Source organism: Ostrinia furnacalis, unplaced genomic scaffold (assembly GCF_004193835.3).
Source record: "Ostrinia furnacalis isolate ACB-3 unplaced genomic scaffold, ASM419383v2 OfSCF2712, whole genome shotgun sequence".
NCBI classification, from domain to species: domain Eukaryota; kingdom Metazoa; phylum Arthropoda; class Insecta; order Lepidoptera; family Crambidae; genus Ostrinia; species Ostrinia furnacalis.
The window spans coordinates 1-11,750 of record NW_021132951.1 but is presented as its reverse complement, the minus strand read 5'-3'; the positions used below and the strand labels follow the sequence as shown (position 1 = coordinate 11,750).

Below are 11,750 nucleotides of genomic sequence, written 5' to 3'. Positions count from 1 at the left end.
TCCTTCAGACAGCCTTTAAGCGCAAATTGTCAAACGGTCCCAATCTGCCAAATGCAAGCTCCGTTTAGCCCGGCGTTCGGCGGCGGAGCGCGCGGCGTCGCCGGGGCAGGTGGCCCGCCGCCGGGAGGCGCGCCGCCGCCGCCGACAGCTCAAGCAGAGACACGAGGCGCGCCCGCCGCCCGCGGCAGGTCAGTCACCTTCGGAGAGTAGTGACTAAAGTCTGGTCCTACCTTGACCTAGCTGAATCGTTTGTCCGAGGTAGACATACTTGTCGACAATCTCGAGAATTGAGCTCCCAACTGAAACTGGGTAGGGCGTAACATGGACATTCGACATAAGCTTCGTTTTGTCCATTGGGAGATCGAGCGCAAACTCCGTTTAGCCCGGCGTTCGGCGGCGGAGCGCGCGGCGTCGCCGGGGCAGGTGGCCCGCCGCCGGGAGGCGCGCCGCCGCCGCCGACAGCTCAAGCAGAGACACGAGGCGCGCCCGCCGCCTGCGGCAGGTCAGTGTCCTCTAAAGCCTGGTCCGTGAGCACGTAGAATCCCGTCCAATGACCCCAAGCTGCCCATGCTTGTCGCGGACCAGGCTTTAGTAACCTCTAGTGCAGCGGTTCCCGAAAGGTGGTCCGCGGAACCCTGGGGTTCCCTGGAAAGGCCGCAAGGGTTCCGTAAAAAATATTATCCCACCGGGAGGCGCGCCGCCGCCGCCGACAGCTCAAGCAGAGACACGAGGCGCGCCCGCCGCCCGCGGCAGGTCAGTGTCCTACAGACAGCCTTTAAGCGCAAATTGTCAAACGGTCCCAATCTGCCAAATGCAAGCTCCGTTTAGCCCGGCGTTCGGCGGCGGAGCGCGCGGCGTCGCCGGGGCAGGTGGCCCGCCGCCGGGAGGCGCGCCGCCGCCGCCGACAGCTCAAGCAGAGACACGAGGCGCGCCCGCCGCCTGCGGCAGGTCAGTGTCCTTCGGAGAGTAGTGACTAAAGTCTGGTCCGTGAGCACGTAGAATTCGTTTCAGCTCGGAATGACAACTTCTCAAAATGACAACTTCGCTAAAAGACAACTTCTCATAATGTCTATTTCTCACTATGACAAATTCGCATTTGGTCAACTTCACATAATGACAACTCTAGAAGAACTAGAACTCTAGAAATAATGAAAATAAAATATCAACAAGTAGTTGACATCATGCGAAGTAGACCAAATGCGAATTTGTCATAGTGAGAAAAAGATATTATGAGAAATAGTCTTTTAGCGAAGTTGACATTTTATGAAGTTGTCATTTCGAGAAGACATTTTGCGCCTCGGTTGTCATTTTGAGAAGTTTTCATTTCGAGCTGAAACGGTAGAACGTTTTTTTGTCCAATGACCCCTAGCTACCCATCCTTATCGCTCACGCGTAATTATATTGCTGTCGCGACTGTGCGACGGGCGCCCGCACTGAGTGTGCGAGCACAAAATTCTACGTGCTCACGGACCAGATTATAGAATTGATTTGCAGGAGCCGCTAAATAGCTGGTTGGTGTAATGCAAGGCTACCTTTTGAAGAGTCGAGCCAAATGGTGGATTCAGTCGTTAACGACGGGCCACTTACATTTTTGACAGCTAACTTCAGAGAGGTCTTAACGTTTGTATGTACTGTGCGCGGCGGGATTTTTTAATTTGGTGCGCTTTTTTTTTTTTTTTTCAAACTATACATACATGCGCGTGCCACTTAAAATTCTTTTACGGGCCACACTGTGGCCCGCGGGCCTGGGGTTGAGCAGCCTTGGTGTAATGGTTCGAACGTCACTCACCACGTGGATCGAAACTCGCTGAAAAATTGTTCATTTCATCCAAGCGACGTCCATAGCTGGACAAAGACCTCCTGGGAACATTACGCCTTCCAGTCTATGTTATTCATCATTTCAGCCACAGGACGTCCACTACTGAACATAGGCCTCCCCCAATGATTTCCAAATAGCACGTTTAGTAGCGGCCTGCATCTTTATCAGGTCGTCGGTCTTTGTGGGTGGACAGTGGTCCCACGCTGCGTTTTCCGGTACGTGGCCTCCACTCCAGAACCTTGCTGCCCCATCGAGTTCGTTAAAATGGCAATTCTGCAAATTATTTGTATTTATTTATTCTTTCTGTTACTAATTTTCATTTTTTTCTTTGGACAGAACCAGAACCAGAAAAGCCGATGGAAACTGAGACAGAAAAGGAACAACAAACACCACCGAGCCCCGGAGAGATACTGGACGACTCTAAAGACGCAGGTAAAATAGTCTTTGTTATTCATCATCATCATCATTTCAGCCTTAGCCATAGGACGTCCACTGCTGATCATAGCCAATCATTTCCACATGGTCCTGTTGATAGCGGTCTGCACCCAGCGCCTTCCTGATAGGTTCTTTGGTATTATTTCATTATTTTTATTTATTCTATACACATTGCCACAATGTTGCCACTCGTTCCCGCGGGAATCCAGTAATTCAGGAGCCCGCAAAAATGAACTGTCGTGTAAATACTCATGTGTGTGTAGAAATTCTAATTACAAATTTCAACGAATTTGATTTTTGCAGGATATTGCAAACGGGATGTTCATGTGAACGTTAATATTAAAACATGAAATTTTTAAACGGGATCATACAAAAAATGGCATGTCTCCGTGGGAACAAGTCCTTACATGTACATCTCATGTCTGTACCACAAAATTGACCACCAAATTGTATCCACCAGAATCAGCAGAGCGCTCCGCGTCACCTCTCTTCGGCGCCAAGACCGAAGGCCGAAAACGGAACGTCGATGATCGTCGGCAGAACGCAATGGCCGCCCTTCGAGCCCAGAGGGACGCCAAAGCTACCAGAGTGGAAAAAGACAAGCAGAAGAGAAGATTGGAAGAAGAGAAGAACAAGGATAAAGAAGAGGAAGATGTGAGTAGCTTGAGGTCAAGGATGACGTTATTTGGTTGTTCTTTTGTGTTTAAATATGGTATACTAGCTTTCCGCCCGCGGCTTCGCCCGCGTGGAATTTTGTCTGTCACAGAAAAACTTTATCGCGCGCGTCCCTGTTTCAAAAACCGGGATAAAAACTATCCTATGTTCTTTCCCGGGACTCAAACTATCTCTATGCCAAATTTCATCAAAATCGGTTGCGAGGTTTAAGCGGGAAAGCGTAACAGACAGACAGACAGACAGACAGACAGAGTTACTTTCGCATTTATAATATTAGTTGGGATGTTAACGAAGTTCAATGTTATGAGTTGGCGCCACTGTCGAACGCGTTTTTTTTATGCAAAACAAGGCAGGTATTTGACCACAATGGCACCTTGCCATTGGTCAAGATCAATGTTAACGAGATTCAATATTATGTCGAACGCGCTCTTTTGTTATTAATCAAGATGAAGTGTATGCTTTACGCTCAGCAGTTTGCGCCCCTGATGAATGACAGGATTACTCGCCAATGGCGCCAACTAGCAAGTTACGCCAACCTAATCTTGCTAGTTATTTTTTTTATGTAATTTTGGCATTAATGGTCTGTTGTGTGATATCTCTAACTTAGCGCCGAGTTGGCGCCATCAGAAAGCGACAAGATCTTATTTGCCAGTGGCGCCAACTCATGCTATTCGTTTATTGGGTGTTATATTGTCTGTAACCAATGTTTATGTGTGTTATTTTAACTTTACGCTCGCCAGTTGACGCCGTTAGCGAGTGACAGAACCTTACTCGCCAGTGGCGTTAACTGGCGCTCTTCGTTGTTGGGTGTTATCATTAATCAAAGTTTATGTGTTCTATCATTGCTGCCGAGTGACGTAAACTGTGCAACTAAGATGGTATTTGTCATTGATTTATTTGAATTTTGAATTTGATAGACGCTATTAACATTCATAACTAACACAATTACCGCTTCAAAGACCATGAGAGGGATAAACATACCGACGGACAGCAAGTACGCCAAAAGACACTAGAAAAAAGGATAAATAGAGGAGAAAACTGGAGGAAGAGAAGAATAAGGATTAAAAACTCATAGAAAATCATAAAAATTCCAGAGGCAAGAGCCACTAGAGTGTAAAAGGAAAAACAGTAGAGGAGATTGGAGGACAGCTTAAGCTCATTAAAAGCCGTTTGCTTTTTAATGTGTGAGGATGATAAACATATTTTTATTTGCCGGAACATGTGTGACAATATTATGTACAATATAGAAAAATATTTATGGTGTTAGGTTTTTTTAGTATCAACATGTCTTACCGATATTCGGCGTGTAAAAATTATAAGTGTTTTTACAAGTCAAACGTACTCATTGTGCTTATTAAATGGCTTTTAATATGTGACATCAATTTCATTAATGAATCAAATGGCTTGCAATATGTGACATCGAGTTCATTAAAAAACTAATAGCCTTTAATAAGTGAGATCGCAGCTCATAGACATCATTGGTTTTGTGTGGTCGAGCTTTACTATGTGAGGACGAAGTTCATCCATGGGTGTATTAGTAGTAAATGAAATATTCTCATTCTAAATCCCAAATCAATCGTGTTTTAACCTATAAGGTGTCTCCCAAGGTGATGTGAGCCCCTCGCGTGGTGTGCAAGACAAGTGGCTTTTAATTTGTGACGTCAAGTTCTTTAAAAAACTAATAATAAGTGAAGATAAATTAAATATGTGAAGAGTAAGACACAATTCATCTATGGGTACTTACTTAATACTATGAGCAAATCATGTTCATTCCCAAAACAAACATAATGTAACTCGCTAGATCTCTCTCAAGTGATATCAGAGTTATCAGACTAATGGCTTGTAACATATGACATCAATGAAGGAAGCAAATGGTTTTTAATGTGGGGACGAGTTTTAATATGTGAGAGCGCAGTTCAAGCATGGGTAATAGGTATATTAAAGCCCGGTCTGTGAGCACGTAGAATTTTGACCAATGACCCGAAGCTACCCATCCTTATCGCTCGCACGTAATTATATTTCTGTCGCGACTGATAAGGATGGGTAGCTTGGGGTCATTGGACAAAATTCTACGTGCTCCCAGACCAGACTAATGCTCTCTCAAGTGATATCAGACCCTCGCGTGTCGCAAATGGCTTGTAACATATGACATCAATGAAGAAAGCAAGTGGTTTTTAATATGTGAGAGCGCAGTTCAAGCATGGGTAATAGTAATAGGTATATTAGTAACTATCTTCTAACGTATAAGGTGTCTCCCAAGGTGATGTCAGACACTCCCGTGTGTGTGCAGGACGCTGACGAGCTTATTGGCGGCTCCGGCAAGCAGAGCGTCAAGCTGAAGGCGTCTGACATCTACTCCGACGACTCGGGCTCAGACTCGGAGGATAACAAGTCTACAGGTAACTATACTCTAACTTTAACCCTGGGTTACACCATTTTTATATTAATTATAACATGTGTAAAGTCTAGTGAAACTCTACAAAAAACAGGCCTCTTTCAAAGATTGCCTTAAGGACCAGCGTCTTCCTGCTAACTCTATGAGGTCATCAGTCCACCTTGTGGGTGGACGTCCCACACTGCATTAAATTTCCGCTACGTGGCCTCCACTCCAGAACCTTGCTGCCCCATCGGCCGTCAGTTCTGCGTACTGTGCCCTGCCCATTGCCACTTCAGCTTGCTAATCCGTTGGCCTACTTCTTAATTACTCTATCTTCTACTCACATCGTTATCAGGTCCATTATTACCTGTGTATGTTACAAAACAAAGTACAGAATAGAGCGTCATGCTGATTGTGACTAAACTCTAACTTTAACCCTGGGTTACACGCCGCCGGCGTAAGAGTTTTGAATTCATATTGTAAGTTCACATGTATCAACTTTCCCCCGGGACAAACTTGACCTTCATTGGTTGGGTTTTTGTGGCGGTCAAGCTGTAGATCCTGGCTACACAGGAGTTGCAGTGGTGGGAACGAGAGGTGGGAATAGTCCCGATGTATCAATTCATGCTGTTTGTTTCCTTAATAAAGAAAAAAATAAAATAAAAATAAGGCTACGGCCCATCCGGTTCTAAAGCCTAAAATCTTTTAGCTCGAGTTGCAAAATCGTTTCGAATATACTCCCCCGCTATACAGGGTGACTTTGATATCGCGGCATCTTTTTAATAAAAGACTATGTATCATGAGTTGAGTATTATTTTAAAAGGATGCCAAAGGGCATTTTCAAGGCGAGAGTGAATAGGCACTTACAGGGCAGATATGTACCATCCTAGACTGCATCCCACTTAACATCATAAATAATAATAAATAAATATCCTTAGACATTTAACACTGCGCTTCTAGTCCCAAACTAAGCAAAGCTTGTACTATGGGTACTAGACAACGGATATAAACATACTTAACCCTTAACTGGTATCGTAAATTGGACATACGTAACTGGTATCGTGGGGGCCGCGCGGCCCCCATACTATGTTTGCTTCTAGCAAGCATGTTTTACCTATATACTTGAATAAATGCTCATAAATGATATATATCAGGCTTTTTCTATGTAATCATTTAGTTTTTATTGTATTAAATCTTCTTACTTATATACTTCAACACATTACATAATAGTAACAACTTTTTACGTAATATTTTTTAACGTTACAAATATCTATGTATCCTATCGTTTAGAAAGTAATAACCAAAAATATTATTATTTTAATTAATCCATAATAATGTAAACTTAATAACAAATAAAGTTTTAATGTAATGTTTAATAAAAATAATAAGCATTTTATAAAAATAAAAACATAAATATTATGTTGACAAACATTAGCAGGTGCTGGAAAATTTTCAGACCACTTGTATTTATTTTTTCATAGTAGCTGGATTGACTAGGTCTTACAACATCTTCATTATCACTCTCTGAAGAAAAAACTTGAAAATCAGAATCAATATCCTCATTATCGACCGAATATTGGTTATTGGGTCTTCACAATGACCTTTAATTTTATTATCACTATATCCTTCTTCTGACATGCTACTAATCACTAATTTCGAGGTCAAGTACGCAGACACCCGCGACCAGATCAACAAGCTTAGACTTAGCAGGTTAGTTGTCATTCACTTACTCACTCATTCACTGAAGAACCCATTCACTCACTCTCTGAAGAACCCATTCACTCACTCTTTGAAGAACTCACTCACTCACTCACTAAATAACTCATTCATTCACTCACTCACTCACTCCTTCACTCACTGAAGAAACGCGAGGAGGTCGAGGTCAAGTACGCAGACACTCGCGACCAGATCAACAAGCTCAGGCTTAGCAGGTCAGAACTCACTAAAGAACTAATTCACTTACTGTAGAACTCACTCACTCACTAAATGACTCACTCACTCATTGAAGAACCCACTCATTCACTCACTAAAGAACCCACTCATTCACTGAAGAACTCATTCACTCACTCACTGAAGAAACGCGAGGAGGTCGAGGTCAAGTACGCAGACACTCGCGACCAGATCAACAAGCTTCGGCTTAGCAGGTTTGTTGTCACTCACTCATTCACTCACTGAAGAACCCATTCACTCACTCTTTGAAGAACTCACTCACTCAAAAGGTCATTTGTCACTCACTCACTCACTAAATAACTCATTCATTCACTCACTCACTCACTGAAGAACCCATTCACTCACTCTTTGAAGAACTCACTCAAAAGGTCATTTGTCACTCACTCACTCACTAAATAACTCATTCATTCACTCACTCACTCACTCACTGAAGAACCCATTCACTCACTCACTGAAGAAACGCGAGGAGGTCGAGGTCAAGTACGCAGACACCCGCGACCAGATCAACAAGCTCAGGCTTAGCAGGTTTGTTGTCACTCACTCATTCACTCACTGAAGAACCCATTCACTCACTCAAAAGGTCATTTGTCACTCACTCACTCACTAAATAACTCATTCATTCACTCACTCACTCACTCACTGAAGAAACGCGAGAAGGTCGAGGTCAAGTACGCAGACACTCGCGACCAGATCAACAAGCTTAGGCTTAGCAGGTTAGTTGTCATTCACTTACTCACTCATTCACTGAAGAACTCACTCACTCACTGAAAAACCCACACACTCATTTACTAAATAACTCACTCACTCACCGAAGAACCCATTCACTCACTGAAGAACCCACTCACTCACTGAAAAACTCACGCACTGACGAAACGCGAGGAAGTCGAGGTCAAGTACGCAGACACTCGCGACCAGATCAACAAGCTCAGGCTTAGCAGGTTAGTTGTCATTCACTTACCCACTCACTCACTGAAGAACCCATTCACTTACTGAAAAACCCACACACTCACTGAATAACTCACTCACTTACTGAAGAACGCACTCACTCACTCAGTATAGAACTCACTCACTGAAGAACCCACTCACTCACTGAAAAACTCACGCACTGACGAAACGCGAGGTCGAGGTCAAGTACGCAGACACTCGCGACCAGATCAACAAGCTCAGGCTTAGCAGGTCAGAACTCACTCATTTACTCACTCAATAGGTCATTTGTCACTCACTCACTAAATAGGTCATTTCTCCCTCACTCACTTACTCACTCACTCACTGAAGAACCCATTTACTCACTCTCTGAAAAACTCATTCACTCACTCACTGAAGTAACGCGAGGAGGTCGAGGTCAAGTACGCAGACACGCGCGACCAGATCAACAAGCTCAGGCTTAGCAGGTCAGAACTCACTCATTTACTCACTCACTGAAGAATTCACTCTCTAAAAAATTCATTCATTCACTCACTGAAAAACCCACATATTCACTGAAGAACTCACTCACTGAAAAACCCACTCACTCACTCACTGAAGAACTCACTCATTCACTGAATAACTCACTCACCCACTCACTCACTGAATAACTCACTCACCCACTCACTCACTGAATAACTCACTCACTTACTGAAGAACGCAGATCAACAAGCTCAAGAATCAAGAATAATTTAGGCTCAGGCTTAGCAGGTATAGTCATATTTAAAATGTTTTATTGCATCATGTTGGTATACAACTTAGGACTACAATATAATACAGTCCCTAAACTTAGTAATTTTTTTTAATTACTCACTCACTTAATCACTCATTATTCGCTCACTCACTCATTCACTTACTCACTAAAGAACTCATCCGCTGACGACATAAACTTGCAAAACTTGATATTTCATTCATTTATTCACTCACTCATTTGCTGACGAACTTGCTGAAGAAGTTACGAATTGTCTCATACACTTATGCATTCAGTGAAGAACTCACTCTCTTGCTCACACTGCCGAATTCATTCTCTGACGTACTCACTCTAAACTCGTTCACATGCGCATTTTAATTTTAGTGTAGTTTCTGTTTTACAAAGTTTATTCGGGTTTGACGCAGACCAAACGCAAAATGGTTACACTCAGATAAAAGTTAAAGTCTACTATTTTTGAAAAAATATACTGGTCATCACGAAAATCGGCCCACCTACGTTTAACAGGAAAACTCGTTTCTACTCACACACAATCATGGTGCCCCAACAATATTGGTGTTATTTGAAGAAGTGACTCTGGATCCTTCTAAAGACACATTTTTGGGGTAAAAACCTTTCCTTTAATGAAATTAACTTTAGAACTAGGCTTTCAAATGGTGCCAACATTTGTGGGAAGTGGGGTTGCATACGTTTGAAAGTGCTTGTCGCGGGAGGGTCGATTTTTGTGATGACCAGTGTAGTTGAAAATGTGAAAAAACTTTTATATGAGTGTGAACATTTTGTGAATGGAACAAAATGAATGACCATTTTTGAATTCGTGACGAAATGCGAATGGGGCGGTTTGCGTCAAACCCGTTCATTTATTTTAACTGACAATTTTTTTTTTATCCACAACGAGGAAGCTCTTGGCCTGTATCTCACCTGATGGTAAGTGATGATCAGGCCGAAGGTGGAAGCGAGCTTCACCCGGAATCCTCAACCACGGAGGAACTGGCTATCTTACCTCTAACTGCCGGAACACAACCATGCCGTTAACATTGTTATTATGGCGACAGACTTAGGTCATTAATTGAATACGTTGCCTCAGGTTCAAACTGGAGCGTTTGGTTCACCTTCCGTTCTTCGCGCGCGTGGTGACGGGATGCTTCGTCAGGATCGGGATCGGGAACAACAACGGGAATCCCGTCTATAGGGTAAGTTGCAGAAGATGAAGAAGAAGATGATTTGTCATTTACGCCCGAATTCACAAACATTACTATAAGGCAGCGGTTCCCAAACTTATTTAGTCTACTGCCCACTTTGAGAATAAATTATTTTTTAGCGCCCCCCATTTTTGTAGTCAAGAGTCGAACTCAGTCGGTGTCTAAGAGTCCTCCTAGTAGATGACGCCTCCCAAGCCTCTACACAACGTCCCGATTTTTTTTTCTGGGTCTCTTACCGCCCCCCTTTAAGCCTGCAGCGCCCACAAGAGGGCGTTATCGCCCACTTTGGGAAAGACTGCTAAAAGGTCTCACAGTGCGTGTGGACGCACAGGGTGGTACACGAACCAATCACAGAGCTCCATTCAACGCTGTGCGTTCGATTTGCTGCTTCAATTAAGCAAGCATCGTTTGTGAATACGGGCGTTAGTCTAGAAAAGATATAGTTGCTTCAAAGATTTTTAAAACACTTCTGTAGCTTTCAAAATCCAAATGGTATTTGATTGATCTGTAAAACTTTTTTGTATATTTTACAGCCATTTATTAAGCCATTATTTATATGATAGCATATCTTTAGTGAATGTTACTACATTCTGCATTTAGCTACAGGCAGGTATCTCTTTTGTAGTAAAAGCCACCGCAAGAACTTGACAAAAACTCACGGAAATGGAGTTAACATATAGGTTGTCCCATAAATAATGGTTCATGCATTATTGCATGTATGATATCCTCCTTGATCTCAAAATCCTCTCCGTTGATCTTAGTAAAATTTTTAAAATTCAAACTTTTTTCAAGATAATAGAGAGGAATATAGTAAGTAACTGTTGTAAAACCGGACATTTGCAAGCTCAGTCAAGAATATACCTTAAGTTAACTTCTAAAAATCCTAAAATCATCAAACTAAGCCTAAAATTGTCTACAGGTAGCAGAAATCATAGACGTTTATGAGACGGCGAAGGTATACAACTTGGGCAACACGCGCACCAACAAGGGACTCAAGCTCAGACACGGGACTCAAGACCGAGTGTTCAGGCTTGAGTTCGTCAGCAATCAGGTGAGACAACTTATGATTAGAATATTATCTTTGTTTCTTTTGGATAAAGTTCAAAATTAATTGAGAAAATTTTGCAATGTTGTTCTGGAATACTACTTCATTAAATAAGTAACTTAAATTTTAATTAAAATTTTTAGTAGCAATTCTGGAGGCCTTTTTGGATCTTAAATAAATAAGATGCATGTTTGTGGCTTCGATTAGACTCTTCCTGTAGGCCTAAGATGCGCGCCGCGATAAGCGGTTATCACGCCATTTTATCGATTTTGCCCATACATTTTGACGTCGATAAAAGTTAGCACGGCGCGCATCTTAGGCCTACTGTAAAGATTACTATTAAAAAAAATCTACCGAAAGTGTCAATATAGACACTTTTGTTTCTTATTTCATTTGGTAAAATAGCGAGAGTGCTCTTGTAATGGAGACTTAAGACCTGAGGTGGAATTGTGTAAAGCAATCGTTATCATTTGACAGTTCATAACGTACGATTATTCTGTCAAACGCTTTAACTAACTTTATCGTACACTAGCTTTCCGCCCGCGGCTTCGCGCGCGTGGACTACATTATCTATA

The 11,750-nt window shown here is 42.6% G+C and overlaps 1 protein-coding gene across 1 annotated transcript; it reads left to right on the top strand.

The window, feature by feature from the left end:
* Window positions 1-51: 51 nt before the first annotated feature.
* Window positions 52-11,181, top strand: LOC114356292 (RNA polymerase-associated protein Rtf1-like; the record flags this gene model as incomplete). Its single annotated transcript, XM_028309380.1, has 9 exons — window positions 52-192; window positions 361-502; window positions 2,156-2,251; window positions 2,715-2,908; window positions 5,220-5,328; window positions 7,179-7,187; window positions 7,339-7,450; window positions 10,016-10,121; window positions 11,050-11,181. Coding segments are annotated over exons 1-9 (1,041 nt in total), but the record flags the coding sequence as incomplete, so codon positions are not given.
* Between the last annotated feature and the right edge of the window lie 569 nt (window positions 11,182-11,750).